This window comes from Rattus norvegicus, chromosome 1 (assembly GCF_021556685.1).
Source record: "Rattus norvegicus strain SHRSP/BbbUtx chromosome 1, alternate assembly SHRSP_T2T, whole genome shotgun sequence".
Lineage (NCBI taxonomy): Eukaryota > Metazoa > Chordata > Mammalia > Rodentia > Muridae > Rattus > Rattus norvegicus.
Window position 1 is genome coordinate 216,102,519 of NC_141534.1, and position 24,923 is coordinate 216,127,441.

A 24,923-nucleotide genomic window follows, 5' to 3' on the forward strand; every position below is an offset into this window, starting at 1 on the left:
CTGCCAGCTGGGTCTTCCCTCCTGGTCTTTGTGAGGCAAGACAGCCTGCTTATATGGGGCAGAAATCTGTGCCAAACTCAATCTTTCAGTCTATCCCCAGAGGCCAGAACATATGGACAGGGAGTGTCCCGGGAATCCTGACCTTACCAGAGAGCTCTGGGCTATGGGCAAGTCAAAGTTACTGCCGAACCCAGCAGAGAGTGACCACTGACTACAGCGGAAGGCCTATCAAGGCTGCCTCCTCCAGATGGAGAGGTGGGGCTGAGGCTACAGCAACGTGAGCTGCGGTACACGAGACACAGCACAGGGAGAGCCAGGCAGGCTGCCAGCTGCTCGCTCTGCAGCCCGGTTCCTCCTCAGCAACTGTAGCCTGGGGACTCTGGGAGGATACAGGGTAAGGCTGGAAGAGTTCCAAAGGGCTGGACCAAAGCTCTGCCTTCTCTGGACATAGGTCAAGTAGACAACATTCCTAGGACACTACTCAGGAAAAAAAAGATTAAAATCAGTTATACTAAAAAATTTTTTTATTTCTCCACACGCTGTTTGCTTCATACAGAAAATCACAATGTTTTCCTGCCTTTCTGGGCGGGCTGTCTCCATAGATGGTTCACGTCTGGACACCTATCTTGTGAAGCAGGAGAGAGGCAAGAAGCATGATCCAGATCAAGGCCCCGCTGCGTGGGGTGAGGAGCAGCGGGGGCTGCGATCGGATGGCGCAGCCCTGAAGTCCTGACCTTGTGGCCAGATCCTTGTCAGGTACCCTGACAGTTTGGTCACCAGGGGGTCGTACCTGGACTCTTGGTGTCTGTGAGGCCAGACAACCCAGGCTGAAGACTCAGATTCTGACCACCTGCGCAGCCACACTCAGCCCCTGCCTCCCCTCACTGTCCGTGCCCTTGGGCTGCCTCCTGAGGTAGAGGCGGCCAAAGGTGCCGCCCACTTGTCCTTTGGTGAGCCGTCCAGGATTCATACAGACACAGCCGAAGATGTCCTGGGAAAGAAAGGCCGCCGGGTTTAGAGGCCTTCACTGGGTGTAATATTGTCAGAATCTTACACTGTGTTTTAGAAAACAGAAACAAAGGCAACCACGCAGGCAAGTATGTTCACTTGTAAGTGGAGAGTCTCTGGGGCAGAACAAAGAATGCAGTGGCCTCTCGGGAGAAGGAGCTCCCATTCTTGAGGGGCAAAGCTGAACCCAACACGTGCTTGTTTCCCACATGAAGGACATATCTGGGAGCTGAAATGGGTGTCACACTCTGTAATCTTAGCGCTCAAGGCTGAGGCAGGACAAGTCAGGAGTTCTAGAACACTCCAGGCTGTAGAGACCCTACTTCAAAACGCTCCCTCCCTTGAAAAGCAGACAAACCACTGTTTAAGAATGGACTGGACCTAGCTTGAAAAAACTGGTGTGTTGGACTCCCTGCGAGGGAGTCAATACTGAGGCAGTTGGGCCTGTAGATTAAGAGCTTCGTTTTTTTTTGGGGGGGGGGGTTCTTTTTTTTTTCGGAGCTGGGGACCGAACCCAGGGCCTTGCACTTGCTAGGCAAGCGCTCTACCACTGAGCTAAATCCCCAACCCCGATTTAGAGCTTCTTTAAAGTACGGTTGGCTAAGGCCATGGGGAGGTCAGGCCAGAATTCAGGGGAAGGCAGGCAGACAGGCAACACATTCCCAGGTCACCTCGATGTGGCCTGTACCCCTCACCCTTTGACACCTAGGCTCTGCTCAGGTGGGTGTGTGCTACTTGCTCATGTTTCCTTCCACCCACGGACTATCTGCCACCCCCAACCTCAGCAATCAGCTCTTGTGCTGACCCTGAAAGGACACCGTCCCTTTCAGTAGACCCAGTTAGAGCAAGTGCCAGGTAACCTGAAAGGAAAAGGCAGGTTCTGATGTCTCTGGAACTAAAGTCAGTTCAAACCCACCTTCACGAAGTACCTCAGCTCTGATGGCACTATGAAAACATCAGGGGTGACCGGCAGCTGGGCATAGGTATAGAAGTTCTCGTAGTCTATGGCCATGTCCTCGTGGGGTGGGTAAAGTGGGTAGTAGCTGTGGGGATGAAAGAGCCAATTCAGGAGCCCTGGGTGAGGCTCCCACTCCCAGTTTCCACACCGCCCGTAAGTGTGGCCTGGCTTTTATTCTTCCATTTGAGAGGACAGAACTCAGGTTTGTCACCACAGGGTGAAATTTCCTAGTGGCCCTGTGCAGGGTCCTGACAGTCAAATAGTCCACAGCTCCCATCTAATTACTCGTGGGGTTGGCAGGACACTCACCTTCTCTGCGTCAGGATGTGCTTGAGGATTCGGCTGAATCTGTCTGAAGTCCCAGAGGAGCTGAGGAAGGCAGAAAGCAATGGGAAGGAGGAGGAGAACCAAGTTTCATAGTCAGTCCTCTTCTGGGAGGACCCTCGGACTCAAGCCAACTAAGAGAAGCTGAGCAGAGAGGACAACTCCAGGGGAAGCTCGGAGTCACACTGCAAGCAGCTGGCTCTTTCCCAGGACAGGGCAGCAGGGCACAGGGCTTAGAGGGAAAGAAGAATCCTAGGAATCAGGATATGGGAGGCCTCGGTGCTGGGGCCCACACTGTCTCACACAAGACAAGTCTAGCACCATGAAACCACACACAGCCAGGCAACCGTCTCACACCCCCGCCAAAGCACACACCCAAGGGCTGACCTCCTGGTTCATCCCTCTCTCCCGGCAAGGAAGGTTTGATAGAAAAACCAACTGTGTAGCCTAGGCGCCAGGTCCGGTGGCATCTGGCTGAGAGCCCCACGTTCACTATTCTGGTAAATCCATGGGAAACCTACAGAGGAACCCTGGAACGCTCAGGTCACAAACTGGGAAGGTAAAGAAAATAACCGGGCTGGAGAGATGGCTCGGTTAAGAGCACAGACTGCTCTTCAGAGGTCCTGAGCTCAATTCCCAGCAACCACATTTTGGCATACAACCATCTGTAATGGGGTCCGATGCCCTCTTCTACTGTGTCTGAAGACAGCAACAGTGTACTCACATACATAAAAAAATAAATCTTTAAAAAAAAAAAGATTTTAACCAGAGCCAAAAATATGAATTTCAGCGCCTGGGTGTTTCCATCAGATAGAACAGACTTGGCTCTTTGGGGCCTCACATGCGGTAGACTAGTGACAGCAACAAACATAGCTGTCTGCCTGTCTGCCACCTTCAGCAGACAGAAGGCTGCATTTTTGGTTCAAGCATGGCTCCCACAACTCCGTTTCAAGACTGTCAAGTAGCATGGGGGATGTGGGTGGGGGGCGGTGTCTTGGTGATGACAGGGACAGGATGCAGGGAGTCAGCCGTCTTCTTACCTACAGATCTCCTCGGCCCCAATGTGGAACAGCAGGTCCGTGGATGTCAAACCAAACATCACCCCATTTATGGAGAGGTTGCAGGGCTCTGACACAAACTGCACTCGCTGAAAGGAGGAGCTGACATGAACACTTGCATCCAACAAGAGAGCTCTTCCCCACCGAAGATGGGGCCTGCAGACCACTGGGGACCAAGCCAAGTGCAGCAACCTATGACACTTATGCTGGGCACTTAGGGGCTTTGCCCGATCCTGAGAGGGCTCCTCTGCCCTCACTGCCAGGGCTGTCTTCACCCCACCCACTGCTGGCTGGCCAGAGGTGGGCAGGCACTGGTACCTTCTTGTCCTCTCGAGGCAGTTCGGAGAAGGTGAAAGGTGGCTGTGGGTAGACTGGCTCGTGGTGCACATCCCTCAGAGACGGGACAAAGACAAGGTGGGAGCCGGAGCTGCTTGGTCAAAACAGAGCACAAGAGGGCCCAGAACTGAGTCAGCAGACCTGGGCCACAGGTGTGTCCCTTACCTGGCAGTCCCCCAGGGAGACTTGATGGTACTGCACGCTGACCAGACCCTATCTCCCAAGACCCTGTGAAGGGAAGGCAGCCTCCCGGCACAGACACTTATCTATCTGGAGCTGGTGCGTACAGCTAGGACACACCGTGTCTTGATCTTGTGACACCATTACAGGGGGAACTGTTGTCTGGTGGGAAAAGGGGAACAGCTGTGACCTAGAGCTGGGCACGGAAGGTACACGCACGGAATCCTGGGCCCCGGGAGGCAAGAGGGCTGTTAAGAGTTTGGGGCTAGCCTGAGCTCTGGAGTGAGATCCTACGTGAGGGGGAGCCTCAGGACTGGAACTAGAGCTAAGGTCTGACCTCACTCCCCAGGGCACTGGTAGCTTGCGGGCTCCGACACATGGCTGGGGCCATACAAGTAAGGGCAGGGAAGAGCGAGGCAAACTGGTTAGATCCTGAGGCTGCCGCCCTCACACCTTGAAGATCAACCCAAACCTTTCCATCAACAAAGAGCTAAGCCAGGTCTGCTGGACACTGAAGACAGACACTGTCAGAGGGCCAGGCACCTCCCCACTGGCGTCAGGAAATGCCGTTTGTGCTCAGCAAACTGACGCTAAAGAAATCCTGCACAGCGGCAGCACAGGCAGCTGCTCCTTTGATGGGGACAGGAAAGTCTCTAGGGTTACGACATGGGGCAGAGAAAAAGCTGAGGCTCCCAGGGCCAGCAGTTTCCATAACCACACAAGAGAGAAAAGGGAAACCCATTTCTTTGATTTCCTTGTCATCCTTGGCAGAGGCGGCCGCTGTAAAGCAAAAAGGTGTAAACTGTTGCTGTGAGCACACGCCTGGAACCAGCCAATAGCTGTCACTTGCAGCCCCTTCCTCCTCATGCTTAAACAATGACAGAGCTCTGGCGCGTCTGGGCTGGAGTTACAGGTAGCTTCCAGCAGCTTGATGCAGGTGCTGAGAACCAAACTCCCACCACTGAGCCGCCTCTCCACTCCATAGGGACTTCTGACACACCATCAGATACTGGGGACCTGTGCATTGTAACAGACCACCAGGCTCTCGAGACCAAAGGTACCTTTCATATCACTCACAATCTCTCTGTCACCAAGTTCACTGCCACTGTCCAAGTCCACCATGTGGGTGCTAGAGTCTGGTGAACAGGTCAGGGAGGGAGTTGGAAGGGGTGACGGAACTCTAAAGGTACAAAGGACTGGGGGGGGGGGGCAGCTGTTTGATCTCACGGGACTGAGCTGCTCTCCAGGACCAGCTTCAGGAGAGCAATGGTTAAGGAGGAAACGGCCGGAGGCCGTTTGGCTTGGAGCTGGCTATGGGGGAGGGGCTAGGAAGAAAATCCCAACTATGTGCAGCGTGGCACAACTTCACTTCATACATCATGGTGGGAGGGTCTCACTGCTGTCACTTGAGCAATGAGGCACACCAGGGCTCTCTGCTGCTACAAGGGAGGTCGTGCACATCTGCCAAGTTCTGAGAGCTTGGGGTTCTGCATTTCTGACCCAGCCCCGTTTCTATACTGCTCTGGCAGGGTGGGGCTGCTCCCCTGCCCTGCAGCTCACACTAGTCAGGAAAGTGCCTGGTGGCGCTGGGCGCTGGCCCCCGGGGTAACAATGCTCGGTCTATTCTTTGTTTATGCCACTGCTATCAATAGCACATGAGATGAGGGACCAAAATCAGAATCCACCTCATGTCGGACGCACCAGCCAGCGCTGGGTGCTGCTCCAGGGCCTCTCCTGCTTTTTCGGGGGTGGGGGTTGGGGTTATCTTCTGAGGACTTCCTTTCTGCATTCCCAGCTGGGCCCTAGCAGCCCTCGGAGCAGAGGGGAGGATATGTAACCCTCCATTTGAGAAGGGAGAAGGATGGATGCACCCAAGGGCTCAAGTCTCCTGGCTCCAGGTCTGATGCCAGCACGCGGTTGTATTACAACTAATCAACCTGGATCTGTTCTCAGGACAGAAGGCGGAAGGAAGACCTTTAAAAACCACCTTTGTTACAGGTTTGCTTTTAAAGCTCAGCCTCAGGGATGTTTGTTTACTATGAGTTCATCATCAAGAGAAAACAAGTCCCAGGAGCCCGCCCATCACTCCATTTTCTTTCTGACCCAGCCAAACGAAAAGGACAGAAACTGGGGGGTCAGCTTCCAGTGACTCTGCCTCTAGCTTTAAACTCTTCCTGGAGCTGTGAGGCCCACACTAGAACCACAGCGCTGATGTCAGTGCTGGGGCCTCACAGTCCTGTCTTTCCAGCTATGCTGAAGATTCAAGATCCACCCTTACTCGTCTCCCACCCATGGCTCTAGCCCCTGGCAGCCATCCACCACCCTGGGGAGCACTGACTCAGGAAAGGAACTTGGGTTTACCCCAAAACATTCCCTTCGTGCAAGGAGAGGCTTATGGCCTCTCAGGATTTCACTGTCAATCAAATGCCTCCCCAACCCTGGGAATATTCCCATGGAGTCACTGCTTATACGAGGGGAAGTGAGAAGGGGAAGTGAGGAGAGCCCAGGAAGAGGGAGCAAGTGAAGCTCGTCCTTTCACATTTGTTTTTCTGACTTACAAAGATGCCCTTTTACCCTCTGTCCCAGCGCTCGAAGCTCAAGGGCTCTATCTGATCCCTGAGTTCAAAAGGGCAGGAAGGACAGGGACAACTGTGACTTTAAAGCAGTTTCAGTTTCCCACTGGTGGGACAGGGACAAGTGCAACTTTAAAGTAGCTTCAGTTTCCTACTGGTATTCCCTGAAAGAACCTAGAAAGCTCCAGGTTCTGTCCAGTGTCTGGGATGCTAACCTTCTCGTTCCTTCGATAACTGTTCTCAGGCACTGCTTGAAAATGTCTTCGAATGGGCTTGTCAACTTACAGTTCTGCAAGAAAGGAAAGGAGGTGCACTCGGGGCAGACAGGTGGGGTCTACTCAGGGCTAAAGCTTGTGGGACGACCCTGAAGGGCTGAGTGGACACAGGGTAACGATGAGAAAGATGGGAGCCAGGCACAGAGTCTGGAGCTTTGCAAACCCAGCACTCAGGAGGGTGAAGCAGGATTGCTGTGAGCTCCAGACTAGCCTACGATACAGACCGAATTCTAAGCCAGCCTGGCTCTAGTCTCTCAAACAAACAAAAGCGGGGGGATGGAGAGGGGGTTGGAATACGGCTGCCCATCTGCAAGGAGTGGAGTCTAGATAAGGGAAGAATTAATCCTCCTGCACACAAGCTGAGAATCTGGGATGAAGAATGCCTTGAAATCTTTTCTGTGGAGGAGAAACACCTGGCAACAAAGGCTAGGAGGCCCGGGCCCTTGACCAAGTTCCCAGGAAGGACCATCTGTACTTTATGAATCAGAGGACCTTAACACGTGACCTACCAGTTTAGAGCAGTAGTCACAGAACACAGCTTCAGTCTCTGCCTCTTTAGCGCAGTAGGTAGCGTGCCAGTCTCTCAGGGGACTGTCAAAGCCCAGATCCACCTGCATTTGTTACTGCTTTTGCGCCTGAGCAGTTTAGTGGTATTAAGTGGTATTCCCTCCCTGAGTTCCAGACAGTCTGGTATACTAGTGGGATGGAGTCTTCAAATTCAAGACATTTATTAAACATGGCCAGTGACAATGTTTTCCTCATTAGCTACTGGGCTGATGGAAGACTGCCGCAGTTACAGACTCCCAGAGAGGAAACTAAGAGTCTAGGGTGAGTGTAAGTACCCAGCCCCTCCCCCATGCACTCACCTCCACTTGTTCATGCTTAGCATCCAGGAAAGGGCCGAACTGTGAATGACAGAGGTGGGGAGAAAGCACCCAAAGAACAAATCAGAATCGTCCACGGCTGCAGAAGCCTTTAGACAAAGTGTCTAAGAGCAGTTCCCTGCCCAGCTCCACCTGTCCCCTGGAGAACCTGGGGAGTTAGCAGATGGGCCAAGGAGCATTTGAGTCCTGTTCCCTCAGGGGGCTTCCCAGGGCCCTCTATCCCCTGCAGTTGCCCCAAATGACAGCGGGCTCTTTCCAGTTTTCTACACCTAGCAAGAACAACAGACCGCTATGTTCCCAGTAGTATTTTAGCATAAAAAAGAGATTAGTTTGAGATCAGGGTAGCAAGACAGAGCAAAAATCTTGCAAAACTGGAGGATGGCAGTGGTGCTGGGCCTCAGGACTTGCAGCTATGGAGTGGGTATAGGTGCAGATTTTACAAAATCCCAGCACTTGGGAGGTAGAGTTCAAGGCCAACCTGGTCTATGTAGTGAGACACTGTCTCAAAAACAAAAAGTAAGAAAACAAACTTTGTAAAGGGATAGACAGATGCTTCCTTTCTTTTCTTTTTCTTTTCTTTTCTTTTTTTTTCAGAGCTGGGGACCAAACCCAGGGCCTTGCACTTGCTAGGCAAGCGCTCTACCACTGAGCTAAATCCCCAACCTCCAGATGCTTCCTTTCTAAGGCCCACCTCGTTCCCATCCTCACTGCCCTCCTGAACACAGGGGACCTACCAGGATGCAGACATCTGGCCGGTCATGGTTGATGGTGCTGATCAGATCAAGCAGGGGGTCGTATGTGATGCTGTCAGAGGTGGTATAAGGCCCACAGGCAACTAACACCATAGTCTGCTCAAAATCTGAGACAGAAGACATTGCAAGGTCACGAGGAGAAAGAGAACAGGCATTGGGTGGACTAAGCAGGACCACCGAGGGAAAATGCCACAGGATTTGCATCATTAAGTCCCATGAGGGCAAGTCTGGGGAATCCAAGGTGAGGAGCCTCCTCCCTCCCTCCCCCCAGAACACCGAGCCAGCACAGGCGGGGAGGACCCTGAGGCACGGCTGGCACATTCCCAGCAGTGTACCTGGGTGATGTGAGCAGATAGGGAGGCAGAATCAAGTAGACGTGTGCTCACACTGTGGAGAAGCGAGGGATCCTCTGTGGGCTCAGTGCGTGGGACAGTGTGGGCAACTGAGGCCTAGACGCCAAGCGACCCTGCCGGGGATTCCTGCTACCTGGACATCACAGCTGCCAGGCTTGTGTCCCCACCCCAAACTCAGGTTTCTAAGCCCTGTCCAGTTCTTAGTGAAGTATTTTAAGCTGAAGTCTGATCGAGCCCCTGTGGCTGATACAATAAATCCCCCACTTCCCCATGTTTTCTAACATGTAGTATTACTTTACAATTGCTGCTCCTGGGGACCCAAGTTTGGTTCCCAGTTCCCACACAAGCAGCTCACAACTGCCTATGACTGCTGCCCCAGGGACTTAACACCACCCTCTGGCCTCCACAGGTACCTGCACTCAGAAGTGCACATACCCACACACGGCACACATATAAGCAAGCAAACAAACGAAAATCAAATAAATCTTTAAAAAAAAAAAAATGAATGAATGACCCCAACCTTGGTGGCTTTAAAGCAATTTACTATCTTACAGCTTTGGACACTCTAAGTCCATTAGTAAAGTGGTCAGCAGGCTGCCATACTTCTAGAGGTCACTTGTGCTCCCCCTTTAAAGTCAGCAGCCTAAAGTCTGTTTCCTGACCTGATCTCTCTGCCATCCATTTTCATAAGGACCAATGTGACTGCACTGGATAATCCCACCCCAAAGATGATTTATTTATCTATTTAAAATATAATTTATTTATTTTAACTTTCTGTACATTGGTGTTTTGCCTGCTTATGTATGTCTGTATGAGGGTGTCAGATCCCTGGAATAGGAGTTTCATGGTTGTGAGGTGCTTGCTATATGAGTGCTGGGATTTGAACTCAGGACCTCTGGAAGAGCGGCCCGTGCTCTTAACCACTGAGCCATCTCTCTGGCTGTATAGACCAGGCTAATCTAGCATTATGCAGACCAGGTTTGACTTGAACTCACAAAGATCTGCCTCCTAAGTGCCAAGACTAAAGGCGCATGCTACCACACTACCCAGCCCCATCTTAGCACTCAGCCTTGAGCAAAGCCCTTCTGACCATATAAAGTGGCGTACGTACAGGTTTGCAAGATCCTGGAAGTGTTATTCAGTCTACCACACGAGTACCACCATGAACTGAGACTGGGAAGAGTCTGCCTCTCTCTCTCCCTCATACAGATATTCTGTGATGCTGTGTACAATGTCACGAACACCTGGCTTTCATTCCTGATTCCAGGTCATCCCCCAGGATGCCTGCACCACATCACGTGTCTGGGGTACTGGCCGCACGCCAGCGTTGGCGTTCATTGAAAATCTTTACTGGTGCGTGTTCCACTTTGCTTACAGAACGGTTTAAAGATGCCTTCCCTTCTTGTGGTAGCGGGGATCGAACACAGCCTCACATATGCTTCACAAGTGCTGTCCACTGAGCAGCACCCAAGTCCAGTTTACAGATTTTGATTTTTTTTTTTTGGAGCTGGGGACTGAACCCAGGGCCTTGCGCTTGCTAGGCAAGCGATCTACCGCTGAGCTAAATCCCCAACCCTTGTCTTACATTTTCTATCCAAATTACTTGATTTTTTTTTTTTAAAGACAGAGTCTTTTTTGTTTTTTGAGACAGGGTTTCTGTATAGCCTTGGCTATCATGGAACTTACTCTGTAGACCAGGCTGTCCCCAAAGTCAGATCTGCCTGCCTCTGCCTCCTGAGTGCTGAGATTAAAGTCGTGCATCACCACTCCCTTGGCTAGAGTCTGACTGTGTAGCCCTGGCTGGCCTGGAACTCCCTATGTAGACCAGATTAGACTTGAATGTAGAGATCCACATGCTTCTGCCTCTTGGGTGACAGGGTTAAAGGCATGTGCCACCATGCCTGGCCATAAACTTGCAGAGAGAGAGAGAGAGAGAGAGAGAGAGAGAGAGCGCGCCCAGGCTTCCCTGTGTCTTTTCCCAGAGCTCTCGGATATTAACATTGTCCTCCAGAGACATTTGCTGGAATTACCTCTGGTGTCACTGTCAACTAATCTAGGATTTCCCACTGGTGTCCATTTCTCCTCCGGTCTTAGACACGGGGTTTGTGTCATAGCGTGTGCATCCTTTCCCTTCACATGCATGTTAAGCAGAGTCTGGTGCTGTCACTGTTCTCACTGTGTCATCAGAGCCCAGATAACGAGACTACCTGTGCTCGAGGGTCAGACACACCAGTGGCTTGTGAAGAGGGCCTGTGTGCCCACCGACCGGTGTGTCCTTACCACTCGGATGCCACTCCCACAGCTTTTGTGGCTTCCTGAGCCTGGGCAGCTACAGTCTGGGATTCTGTTCATCACTCCCGTTGTTGGCAAGAGAAATTTTGAACCAGAACTCACCTCCCTCCTCTTCAGTGGGCTGATAGAACGGAAGTGGCACACCCTGAAACAGAAGAGCTCAGCTGAGGTCCCGCTCCTGCCGTCCTTGGGTAAGGGGTGGCTCTGCGTGCTTGTAGGTATGCAGTGGGAGGACTGGGAGAAGGACCAGAGGATGTGTCTCTGCCTTGCTCTTGGGGGTTATAACCCGGAGCCCACAGAATTGGCCATTTTTCTAAATAGCTCACTGAGACTAGACAGATCAGGCAACAGGAAGTCACTGACAGACTCAAAAAACACCCCATGCAAGGCCACTGGCACGTAGGCCAGGATGGGAGAGAAGGGGGCCCAGCTGCCTTCCCTGGCACCCTGCGGAACTCCCTGGAGGACTGTGTGGAGAGCAGGGATGAGGCCAAATTTGGCTGTAGCCGTTTTTATAAATGAAGTTTGAATGGGACATCGCACAGTCATGGTTTGCCAGTAAAGTGAGGTCTCCTGTGAGGTCTTACGGCCTAAAACACCTGCTCCTTGGCTCTCTGGAGGAGACAGTTTACTAACGTACAGCTTGGAGGTGGGTTTCAGCCTAGAAACAGAGACGACTAACAAGTGTCCAGAGACTGAAAGGGATCAGTTTCTTGCACCAGAACTGAGCATACTGGGCCCGAAGCAAAGGTGGGGTGGGGGAGGGGGCCGCCCTGTACCTCATAGAGTTTGGTGGCAGTAAGTCTCCTGCCAGTGGTGTTGAATCCTTCCATAATTACAACCTGAAAGACAAGAAACACAAGGCGGCTAAGTAGGAGAGGTAAGTGAGATAATCACTTTGGTTAATTATAAACGCAGGGCATTTTCCAGAAAACAAATGAACGGTACCCTTCATCTGTAACGTATCAGTTACAATTATGCTCTACGCAAATGACCTAATTCCCACGACAATCCCATGAGGTAAGAATTTTTATTTTATTTTATGGATGAAGACGCCTTGGCCTTGAAGGTCAGGTACCTTGCCCGTAGCCGCACACCTCATGAGATGGAGCTGTGATACAAGCTGGACCCAGAGCTAAGGAGAGAAAAAAACACCCCTAAAATAGTGGGCCTGTGGGTTGGGGATTTAGCTCAGTGGTAGAGCGCTTGCCTAGCAAGCACAAGGCCCTGGGTTCGGTCCCCAGCTCCAAAAAAAAAAAGAACAAAAAGAAAAAAAAAATAGCGGGCCCGTATGCCCCGATCTCTGGGCAACAGAGATCTTCTTGATAGAAGACAAGAAGCAGCTGCCACCGCTGCCCACCGCTGGGTCTGCATCCCAGAAGGCTGTGGCCTCACCTGCCCAGGAAACAGAGAGTAGTCTTTGAGTTCGGACATGTCCACTGGAATCTGAGCGCCAGAGGAGTGCTCCCGGTCTCCCTCGAGGATCACTGACTTGCTGTTTAGCCTCCCGTTGCTGTCACAGCCAATCTGACCCAGCAGGATGACAGGTTCCTACCAAAGGAAGGACGCCACGCAAGAATGGGCACAGTGAAACCCCAAATGCCATATATTTTGGGAGGTGATCACAGTGTCACCATTGAAAGTGGAAGGACCCTTCAAGGGCGTCTAGGCCACCGCCTGCCTACCAGGTGTGCTGAGAGGCTCTCTGTGTGAGCATTCCCAACCAGGGCAATTCCCCTCCAGCACTGCAGCCCGCAGCACTTCTGGAAAACCACAGCTATTAATAGATCATTCACAGAGCCTGCCGCACACTGTTCTCAGCTGGCCTGCATTAACTCATTCGACCTTCACAACCCCTGTGAGGACGATACGGCAACGCCCAGCAACAACAGGATAATTTCATTACAGTCAAACAATAGGGGAAGCCTGGACCCAAAGGTCAAAAGTTTGGCTCCAGAGCCAAATGCACAGCACCTCTTGGTGCTCTCATGCTCTTGCCTCTCTCCAGAGATTCTTACATAACCCAGGCAGGCCTTGAACTTTCAGTCCTCCTGCCATGGGTTTCCAAGTGCCCGGATACCACACAGGATATCATACTGCCACTTCCAGAGGAAGTTATTCATAGACGGGACTGAAATCTCTCCTAGTGGCTTCCTGGGTAGGGCTTCCACTCTTGGGAGCAAACTGAGTTAAGTCTAATCTTCCCCTCATGTGAGGCCCTTCCCCCACGCTTCCTCCTCAATTTCTCTAGAACTTCCTACGGGACAAAGTTTATTTATGGCCCCTCCTCCCTGGAAACAAACATAGGACAGAGGCCATTCAAGGATGGTATAGGACACACCTGGTACTGGACACTCCAGTACCCACCGGAACAGAAGCACGGTGTAATCTAGATGCCAGAGCCGGCCACTGGCCTGCGACAGTCCTCAGCCCAGAGCAATCACCACCCAGGCAGTGAGAATAGACTCCCTAGCCTGCTGCTCTCACCTTGCAAACCTGGACACTTCTACCCATGGGGGCTCTCCACAGGCAATCTGCCCCAGCACTGAGAAAACAAGGTTTCAACCCTTGCTTATGTGTAAGACCAAGTCCAAGAGAGAGGGAAGAAGTCTGGTGAGCCATCCAGGGAGCACTTGCCTGGGAGCCAACCAAGACTAATACTGAAGCACGGCAGTGGCCGGGAGAAAGGCTTCTCCACTGACGTCAGAGAGTAGCAATGACTTAGCTGGGCACGATGGCACACACTTTCAATCCCAGCCCTTGGGAGGCAGCGGCTGGCTGGTTCCTTGGCTACCTCAGGAATGGAGGGTATCACTAATTATGTTTTTGGTTGTGAGCCTAGCCTTTAACAGCTGAGCCATCTCTCCAGCCCTATATCACTAATTATGGAGGACGCGTCCATGACTCTTACCTGTGCTGGGACTAGCAGAGGGGTAAACGCCTCGATCTTGTAATGTTCCTTCAGCTCGCTGCCAAGCTCCTCTATCTTACAGGTCAGAACTGCAACGCAAAGGGGACAGGGTGTTGCCATTAACACACTCCCCTCGGGAAGAACAACCCACTGCCAAACATCATAGTCCTGCTACAGGACCGAGAACCACGGACATCTGTCTTGTTTGAACCCCCGGCCTTAGCCTGTTCTCTGACACAATTACTCATCTGGTGTTTGGGAGGCCAGCATGGCGCAGTCCCAGAGGATCACTGGGAACCTCATCCTCACTAGACTGCAGGGAACTCAAGGATAACCTGGAGCATTTGTGTGTTCATAATTCAAGAGCTGAGCTCTTTCGCAGCTTGTGTTCCATGACTAGGGTAGCTGGTAGGACTTGGGAAATTACAGCCTCACCCAGTGTCCTTCCCCTTCACCCTCAGAGCACCCATGAAGCCATCTACCAACTTCTTGACCAAAGGCCGCCAGCTGAGCCAGGCTTTGTTACCTCACTTTTCTCAGCTCTTCCACAGGGCTGTAAGCCCACGACACTGTCCAAGAGAAAACCAATTACCTTCCCGAATATCCGGGAGCTGCTGAAACATAGTTTTATAGCTGCTGGTGAGTGGTTCTGGGTACCCCATGACCTTCAGACTGATGCTTCCAGAGCCTCCTCTCCCGGACCAAGACACGCCCTGTGCTGAGCCAAAGGTGGTGACCACTTCTCCCCGGTTGGTTCTGGAGCTGTATTTCTGGGAAGGGGTAGCACTGAGGGGAAGCAGAACAGATTAGAATTACCGTGCCTGCCTGGCTACCTGAGAAAGGGACATGACGTGGGGAGGCTTGGAGAAAAAGCAAGCTGTCTTGTAGAGCTAATCAACATGGAGGGGCTGGAGTACTCTGACCCTTCCTTCAGGAATCTCGGGAATGAGATACCGAGGAACACCAGAAGACAAAAGCTTACAAGTTTAAGGACAGAAACACAAAAACATTTTCCTCCATCAAAACTAAATGAAGTAAGACAAAACACACTCAGACTTGACTGAACAGGAGTTTAAAGTGCTTCCCTTCCTTCTGTGAGTCACTCTCTGCCATGTGATCCTGAAACAGTGACTGGGTCAGAGACTGTGGAGCGAATACAAAAGCCTACAATACAGCTGAAACCAGGCATGGTGGCAAGGCCTGCAATCCCAGCACTCTGAGGGCAAAGGCAGGACAGGGCCTCAAGGCCATCCTCAGCCAAATTTGAGGACATTCTAGACTACAAAAGACCCAACCTCAAAACAGAAACAAAAACCTCACAGTTCAGAGCACAAACAACACTAAAATAAAAGTTCAACAAAGCTAATGACACTTTCCCTTGTCTCCAAGAGGGGGACCAAATGAAGGAACGGCGGCCCTCAACCCCAACCCCCAACTGATGAATTCTGTGTCCATTCTGATTGTAAATCACACCTCCAAGGACACTTAAGTGTTGCTGGTCCATTTGGAAACTTCTAACCCTCCCTCCTGCTGTGAACACTGCTTATGGGGAGGTCTAGAGGCAACCATGCTCAGCGCACTAAAACTCTGTAGGAACTCACTTCACAAAGGGCATGGTCGAACTGTTGCCAACATCCCTTCTTTCCAGATAAGCTACAGAAAACGAGCTCAATTATGTTTATCTCCCGGGTTGCCTCAACCTAAATAATTTATAGGCTACTTTCGTAAGTTACAGAATGAGTCTCTGATGTCATTCTTACTGTACATTTAAAAAGGGACCAGGCAGGGAAGTCACCAGTTTCTCCAAGCTCGACCCGTGAAGGGACATGTGTCACAGCCCTCTACTCTCATCGGACGCTCCCAGGGGACAGCTGTAAGCATGGCCATAGAAAGAGATTTAAAGGGCCTCGCGCTTTGAGGGCATAGCTCCCACAATGGCTCTGCACAACTATTTGAACTCTCATAGGTTTTGGAGACACCCTTTCCAATCGAGAAAGTTCATTCTGAGGGCAGTTTTGAGATCTCTCCAAACCAGGCAGACGGCAGTGGAACCAAGTGGCCCTTCATGACTCAGTGACCCCTGATGGCTAATACTGCAGAGCTTCTGTCTTGCCTCTCAGCCTTTTGAGATCTGTATCTCGTGTGTGCACTGAGTATTCTGCCTGTGTATCTGTGTGTGCACCACTTGTGTGCCTGGTATTTGCAGAGGCCAGGAGAGCTCACGGCTCCCATGGAACCGACTTAGGAATGGTTGTGGAGACACAGAGTGGAGGCTGAGAACCAAACTTGTGTGCTGTGTAAGAGCAGCAAGCGCTGTAGCCCCCGTCACAGCCTCTCTCTCAGGTAAAACTGAGAAACCTTTACTCTGCTTGGTTTAGAAGGGATCCAGATGTCGGTATTTCCCTAAACAGTCGGACTGCTGTTTGAGCCTCATCCCGATGGGTCAGACCTACAGTTGTCTCCTCAGCCAAGCACTTATCTGTGGGTCTCTCTAATGGAGACCCATCACTTGTGGATTCCTGCAGATTTATGCACAGTGGCTGCAGCCATGAGGAAGTGTCAGTTAAGCTTCTGAAAGAAGATGCAGTGAGGAGAAGAAAATGCTCAGAAACCAGCTGTCCCCTGGGCACCAGGTGAACAGGTTGTGCAATGCTGCAAACAAAGACACATGCTTTTCCTTTAAAAAACAAAACAAAACAAAAAACCTTCAGATTACAAAAAGAAATCCAAGTAAATGCCAAGCGAGTAGAAACAGGTGAGGGCCTATCTGCCTTGACTGGCCAGACCCGCCAGACGCCTTGGCTTTCTGAATAGCCAGGCTGTTTTCAACAGGAGATATCGGCTCCCTATCTAGGAACAAGCCTAAGAAATGGGAGGAAGGCAAGGCTCCTTGATTACAAAGTTACAAAACGGTAACTTTCCACAAGGCAGAGAACCTTGGGCTTTCCAGTCAGCTCCAAGTAGACGGCCCACTCCCATGGTGGTTAATAAGTCACTAGCTGTTCAACTTGTCAGCAGAGAAAGAGGCGTGGCTTTCTTGGCGCCTGGATCAATTATGATACGTACCTTGGGGAGAAACTCGATGGGGAGAGAAGCTGGTGTGGGCTGCGAGTAGAGATACTCCTTTTGGTTAGGGGGGTTTCTGGGGTGCTGCTAACTCGCTTGTGAGGACCCTAGAAACAAGACAAAAAGTGAAATTCCACTCACTCTGGCTTCAAGGTGCTAATTAAGTGCTGTAGTTCCTTAGAAAGGACAAAGTGGCACAGTAAGGGACATGGCCGGTACGGGGAGCCTCGAACCATCTCCAGCTGTGTTCACACACCTTCAACAGAAACCCAACACCCACTGGGACACGCTCTGCCCTCCGAAGGCTGCCATGACAAGAATGCAAACATTCCCATTCCCCAGAGGAGTAGGGCAGGCCAGCCACCTGACTTGCCAATGTGCTCAGGATCTTCACCCCCATCCCGCCCTACCCCACCTTCTGCATTTAGGAACACCAGAGTTTGGCAATGCATAACTTTGACCTGTGCACACACATTCTCCCGAGAAGGGATGGGACCACGTTGCACTTCTTTTGGCTAAGTCTACCACACATTTTCCCAATTAAACCCTGGAGTAGCTCCAGGCAGATAAGGTGGTTGAGCTCATACTTGGAGAGAGTAGTCAGCAAACACCTCACTAATGGTCACGTCTGGTTAGGGTTTTTTGTTGTTTTGTTTTACTTTTTCTTTTCTTCTCCTTTGCTTATCAACACGAAGCCAGATAAGTCCAGAATTAAGGGAGAAACCCGATCACAGGACCTAACATTCCCAAAAGCCTAGGCCAACGGGAGACGAACAGGAAAGACAGTGTCTTGCCCAAGATCAGGATACACAAGCTTTTCTGACTCAAGGGCTCCCCCTGTTGGTGCACTTAAGGAAAGGCCACCAAGCTGCCAACTGGTAGAGACTGTGGGACCCAAGGTGAGAACAGACTCAGAACGATCACTAAGAAAGACATGATGGCTCTTATACTTGAAATCCCAGCTTCTGGTAGCTGCAGTGCAAAGGCTACCCAACTCTGAGACCCTGACTCAAAAAAACAAATGAAGAAGTTGCACTGGAAATTTGTGGTTATTTAAGATTTTATTTTTTTCATATGTACTAGTGTGAGCCTAGTGTGAGCGTGTGCCTGCGGTGGTGCCTGTGGTGAAGTTGCCTCAGGAGGTCGGAAGAGGCGTCGGGACCCCTGGAGCTGGAGTTCCATGCAGCTGTGAACTGTCTGATGGGGGTGCTCAGAACTGAACTCGGGTCCTCTGCAAGAGCAGCAAGATCTCGTAACTGAAGAGCTAGCTTTCCAGCCTGTGCTGGTTTTTGAGACAGTCTCAGGTATTAAAGCCCACACTGGCCTTGGACCCACTATGTAGCTGAGGCTGGCCCTCAACTCCTGATGTGCCTCTACCACACCTGGCTGACAAACTAGATTTTAAATTTTTCTATGTTTACTTGTTATTTGAATGTGTGCATGATGTGTGTGGGCACGGGTGCCCCAGTGCAAGTGTGGAGTCAGTGGACCATGCTATGGAGTTGGTTCTCCCCATCCACTTTACATAGGTCCTGGGGACAGAAGGCAGGTCCTCTAAAATGATCGCGCTGTACACTGATGCTCCTCCTCAACCAGAGTCTCTCTGTGTAATCCTGGCTGTCCTGGCACTATGTAGACAAGGCTACCCTTGAATTCAGAGATCCTCTTACCTCTGCCTCCCAAGTCCTGAGATTAAAGGGATGTGTCACCACACCTGGCTAAAATAACCATTCTTGAGTATTTCTTAATTGTACCTTAATATCTTTCGACTAAATATATACTAAAATAGTTATCCGAATTTAAACTTAAAACCCACGGCTTTTTATTTTACACACTGATCTTTAAACTCTGTATGCATTTTCCTACACTGGCACAATCTTTTTTTTTTTTTTTTTTGGTTCTTTTTTTCGGAGCTGGGGACTGAACCCAGGGCCTTGCGCTTCCTAGGTAAGCGCTCTACCACTGAGCTAAATCCCCAGCCCCACACTGGCACAATCTTGATCCTTAATCCCCACGTTATCTGACTGAGCTCATAATCTCCATGCCTCCTTGTCTACTGCTAGAATATGCCACTTCTAATTTTTGTCATTATAAATAGTTGTTACAGCCATGGTCAGGCATCAGTGTGTGACCTGTGTCATTTTCTCAGACTTTTTAGGAGGCGGTCGGGAAAGGACCGTGGGTCCTTGCAGACACTAAACATGTACCCACTGGGCTACACTCCTAGATCTCAGGAAACCTCTCACCAGGAAGAAAGATTACAACATGACTTAGGGTCCCTCCAGCTAGTTTTCAAAAAGACTCCTCCATAGGCTTGGCCCTAGGGAAAGACCAGCAAAGGAAGCAGCGCCCACACTCTGAGAGTGTCTGTAACAGAGAGAAAGGAACGAGATCCATGGTGAAAGATAAGGCAGAAAATACACAGGGAAGAGGGAGAGGAAGGAGGCTCTGAAGGAGGCTGCTACTTCAGACAGGCTGGCTCTCCTGACCAGAGGCCACCAGGTGAGTGTACGTCTGATATGGCAGCCTTGGGGTGAGCGTACGTTTGGTATGCCTGACACCAAGCAAGATAACAAGTGTGGAGGAGTGGAGAGACAAAGCCCAGGTAGGAGCAGCTCAGAAACACCTTCTCCTCACACATGCTAGTTCACAACATGACCTCATGTTTGTCGAGACCAGGCTGTCCCGGAACTCACAGAGATCCACCAGCCACTGCTTCCCAAGTGGTGGACTAAAGGCGTGTGCCGCCCTGCACAGCTCTGGGATATGTTTTTAAGAAAGTTATTTGTCTGGGGCTGGGGATTTAGCTCAGTGGTAGAGCGCTTGCCTAGGAAGCACAAGGCCCTGGGTCCGGTCCCCAGCTCCGGAAAAAAAGAACCAAAAAAAAAAAAAAAAAAAAAAAAAAAAAAAAAAAAAAGAAAGTTATTTGTCGGGCTGGAGAGATGGCTCAGTGGTTAAGAACACTGACTGCTCTTCCAGAGGTCCTGAGTTCAATTCCCAGCAACCACATGGTGGCTCACAACCATCTGTAATGGGATCTGGTGCCCTCTTCTGGTGTATCTGAAGACAGCTACAGTGTACACGTATAAATAAAATAAATAAATCTAAAAAAAAAAAAAATGTTATTTGTCAGATGCAATTCCCAGACGCCACGTGTTCACCTTAGAGGGTGTGGTGTAAGCGCTCAGAAGGGTCTCCTCTTCCTCCTCTGCTTCAATTCTGAAAAGGCTGGTCAAGGAGGGCAACTACATGAGATTCAATGAAAAACTGAATGTTAGATATTTTTCAAAATTTGTTTTTAAAGTGTATATGCGGGCTGGAGAGATGGCTCAGTGGTTAAGAGCCCCGACTGCTCTTCCAGAGGTCCTGAGTTCAATTCCCAGCAACCACATGGTGGCTCACAACCATCTGTAAAGAGATCCGATGCCCTCTTCTGGTGTATCTGAAGACAGCTACAGTGTACTTATATATAATAAATGAATAAATCTTTAAAAAAAAAAAGTGTATATGCAGCATTCTGTGACACATGTGGCTTAGCCCAAAGTCCTTGAGCAGACAAGGATACAGCTCTTGTATGGAGACAATATCTCTGGCTCCTGCGTGCCTGTTGTCTTTGGAGGCACTGTGACAGGCTTTGGAGAGCTTTTTGTTCAGAACCTGAGGAGTAAAATAGAAGATGGTGAGTAAGTTATTCCATGGTCTGGTGGGGGTTGGGAGAGGGGAAGAGGAGGGAGCATTTCCCATTTGAAATAATCACAGCATTCAGGATGTCAGCAGAGAAAGGATAGTTGGTAAAGCACTTGCCAGGCATGCAAGGCCCTGGGTTCAATCCCAGCATCATCCCACTCCCACCTTTAATCCCAGCTCTGCAAAGCAGAAGCAGGTGGATCTGAGTTCAAGGACTGCCTGATCTACACAGTGAGACTAAGTCTCTAAGTCAGTCTCAGAGTCTGTCTGTCTGTCTGTCTGTCTTTCTCACACACACACACACACACACACACACACACACACACACACACACACTAAAAGCTTCTGCCATAAGAGCTAGAGAGATGGCTCAGTGGTTAAGACGACACAGTGCTCTTCAGAGGTCCTGAGTTCAATTCCCAGCCAGCTCATACTACCTGTAACTCCACTCTAGGAGATCTGACACCTCTGTCTTCTGCAGGTATCTGCACTCACGCACACATATACATAATTAGAATAATAGAAATAGATATTATTTGAAAATAAATATTAAGGGGTTGGGGATTTAGCTCAGCGGTAGAGCGCTTGCCTAGCAAACGCAAGGCCCTGGGTTCGGTCCCCAGCTCCGAAAAAAAGAAAAAGGAGAAAAAGAAAAAGAAAAAGAAAAAAAAAAAAAAAGAAAATAAATATTAAAAATCTTCATAACCGTCTACCAACAACACATAATACTAATTCTCAACCAACCATATACCAGGCAGTTTTAAGTGCTTCACATACACCCACATGTAAATTTTTTCATTTAAATTTTTAAAAAAGATTTATTTATTTACTTAAGTATATTAGTACACTGTGGCTCTCTTCAGACACACCAAAAGAGGACATCAGATCTCATTACAGATGGTTGTGAGCCACCATGTGGTTGCTGGGAATTGAACTCAGGACCTCTGGAAGAGCAGTCAGTGCTCTTAACCACTGAGCCACCTCTCTAGCTCCCCTCATTTGACTTTTACAACAATCATTATAAACAAAGGTTATTAGAATGTAACAGAAGGAAAAAAACCAAGGCTCAGAAATAGTAAGTAGGGGGTCCAGTGATACGGCTCAGTGGGGAAAGACACTTTCTGCTAAGCCTACCGGCCTGAGTTTGAACTCCATAACCCATTTGGTGGAAGGAGAGACCACGTTTCTTTCTTAAGATAAAGTCTCAATATGTAGCCCCAGCCGTCCTAGAAGTCGCTCTGTAGACCAAGCTGGCCTCAAACTCACAGAGATCCCCTGCCTCTGCTCCCAAATGCTGGGTTAAAGGTGTGTGCTGCCACCACCACCCAGCAAGAACCATTTTTTAAAGAAATACTTATTTATTATGTATACATCATACAGCTTTCTGCCTGCCTGTATGCCTGCAGGCCAGAAGAGGGCACCAGATCTCATTACAGATGGTTGTGAGCCACCAAGTGGTTGCTGGGAGTTGAACTCAGGACCTCTGGAAGAGCAGACAGTACTTTTTTAAACCTCTGAGCCATCTCTCCAGGCCCTTAGGACCATTTTTTTGTTTTTATGGTTGTCCTCTCACCCCTATAGCACAGGTGTGTATACACATGCACACTCACATACACACACACTAACTAAATAAAAAAAAAACAAAACAAAAGACATTATGATAGAAAGAAGCGAAAGAAAGGAAGGAGCAGGCCTCGCTCACACTGGGACCCCAAAGCTTCCATCTTCTCATCAGGGGACACCTCCACGCAGCAGGATGACTCCGGTAAACTCACAGTGGCTCTTACCTCGTGCTCAAAGGAACTGAGGATCTCTCCAGTGAGGCACGATTTCCCTGCGCTGGTGCAGAAGGCGATCAGCTCGCTCACCATCCTCTCCTCAGTCTGTCGGTACAGAGTACACAGCTCTGCCACTGTAGGGAGAGGAAGCGGACGAGTAAGAACCTCATTCATTTCTCACGGCTCTCACTTTGAGAGGCCAAGCAGCCCTCTGCTATCCAGCATCCGCAGGCCTTGGGAACATGGCAGTCAATGGAGCCAAGAGAAACGCTCACTCACAGGATGCTCACACTATCGGGGAGAGATCAAGGAAGGATACAGTACCTTAGACACTCAAGGGCGCCATACAGAAAAATGAGGTGGGGGTGGGCAGAGGCCACCAGAGGCTCCAGGAGGTAAAGTGCTTGCCACACGAATATGAAGACAGGCGTGCAGTGGGCATGGTGGTGTGTCTGTGAGGCCCAATGTGTGGAAGGTAGAGACAGGGAATGCCTGGAGCAAGCCACCAGATTAGTTGAAACAGTGACTGGGTGCTGCAAGAGACCCAGCCTCGATATATAAGTGAAGGCGTGACCGGGAAGACTGAGTGTGGTACCACAGTGACATTCATCTAGCAGGAAGGGGTCTGGTTCTGAGTCCTGGCCACTCACACAAACATGAAAATGGCCGTCAAAGGCTGAGAAACGGTGGGTGCAAACCCACCCCAAGGAAACCCAGGAGTGGTGGCAGCGAATCTACAGCAAGAATGTGCTTCTGACAGCACAGGAGTCGCAGTCGCTAGTTGCAGAGGATCCTACTCCCTCCTCTGGCTTTTGAGGGCTCTGCCTTCACACGGTGCACTTGTATATTCCAGACAAACAGTCATTCACATAAGTAAACCTAACTTTAAAAGAACAGGTTTTATCGAAGAGAAGACGACGAACTGTGGCAGATTCAAAATAAGAACTAGGATTTATCCCCGACTTTGGCAAGACAAAGGCCATCAGTTATCCCAGTAACAGCAGGTTGCTAAATTTGGGAGGACAAAAAAGCTACAGAAAGGACTTAAGAAAACTTAAGATATCAAGTACCCTTCTGAAGAGGCCTGCTGTAATCAGGAAGGGGAGAATTCAGGTGTGGGATCAACAAAGCACTTTAAGCAGAAGACATACCCCTGCCAGTTGCGGTGGACCTGCCTTCGGCTGTCAACAGCAGCCACAACAAAAATCAGGAACACACTTCATAGCCTCATAGGGACTAAAGACACCGAAACTTTATTTTATATGCATGGGTATTTTGCTTGTATTTAAGTGCACAACATGCATGCACTGCCTGAGGTGGCCAGAAGAGGGCACAGGATCCTCTGGAATGGGAGTTGCAGATCCCTTGGGAGCAAGGAAGTGAATGTTGGTCCTCTGGAAGAGCAGTAAGTGCTCTTAACCACGGGGACCATCTCTCCAGCACCAAGGGACAGAGTCTTCAAAATATTTCAATTTCTTTTTTAAAAAATAATTTATTCGTTATTACTTTGTGTGCATTAGTGTTTTTCCTGCATGTATGTCTGTGTGAGGGTGTCCACCTAAAGGGATCCCTACTTGCACAGTCCACTAAAAACTCTGATGAACCGGAATGGTGGTGCATATCTTTAATCCCAACAACTCGGGAAGCAGAGGCAGGCAATCTCTGTGAGTTCAAGGCCAGCACAGTAGTCTACATAATGAGTTCTGGGGTTACAGAGAAACTCTGTCTTTAAAAAAAAACAACTCTGATGAGAAAAGTCATTGAGCGACAGATGACTAGGTGTGAGCTGCAAACGTTTCCAGTGCCTCCTATTGGCAATGTCACCTGTTGTTTCGTCAGGACCCAAGCGGTACCCCATGAGCATATGTAACTTGGAAGCGATCCCCTCGGGTCGGGACTCACATTTCTCCAGCAGGGAGTCCTCGCAGTCCAGGCCGAAGATCTGTAGCTCCTCCGCCAGCTGCTGGGTGGACACGGCCATGCCGGGAGCCTGCCGCAGGGCTCCGACTTCAGCTCAAATCTGCCCGGCAGAGGCTTATTCTTTCACTTTGTGGGAAGGTGACAGGGACCGGTCACAAGACCACCTGGCCTAAGCCCTCAGACGACCCCAACCACCAGGTCACAGAGAAATACTTCAACAACCCTCGAGAGGTCTCGATCCGGAGAGAAAACTTGCTTCCGAATGCTACAGCCAGGAAAAACCCGCCAAACGCTTTGCCTAGCGCGCGCTTGCGCGAGGTCCGGCTCAACCCCGCCCTCCTCGCGCACGCGCGGGTCCTCCCATTGCGGCTGCGTAGGACGCGCCCTGTGCGCGTCAGTGGGCAAGTAAGTTGAGCGTCGGGATCTCGTACTGTGGCTGGCGTCCGGATCTCGTACTGTAGCTGCTCCTGGAGTCGCCTGTTTTGCTAAGATCCGCGATGCCTGTTGGCCCCCCTCCCCCCCCTTTTTTTTCTTGGCCAGGAGGCGCTGTTCGTCTGTATCTTGTAGT

General features: G+C 50.3%; 1 protein-coding gene across 5 annotated transcripts; it reads right to left on the bottom strand.

Annotated features, from left to right (window-relative positions):
* Window positions 1-502: 502 nt before the first annotated feature.
* Window positions 503-24,646, bottom strand: Pola2 (DNA polymerase alpha 2, accessory subunit). Of its 5 annotated transcripts, none has more exon segments than NM_053480.2 (18): window positions 503-991; window positions 1,925-2,051; window positions 2,276-2,335; window positions 3,331-3,437; window positions 3,667-3,775; window positions 6,653-6,726; window positions 7,579-7,617; window positions 8,331-8,455; window positions 11,096-11,138; window positions 11,773-11,835; window positions 12,389-12,544; window positions 13,905-13,993; window positions 14,497-14,690; window positions 16,971-17,077; window positions 20,132-20,189; window positions 20,536-20,627; window positions 22,445-22,569; window positions 24,338-24,547. In NM_053480.2, coding segments are annotated over 18 exon segments (1,803 nt in total). In that variant the 5' UTR covers window positions 24,417-24,547; the 3' UTR covers window positions 503-835.
* Window positions 24,647-24,923: the final 277 nt, after the last annotated feature.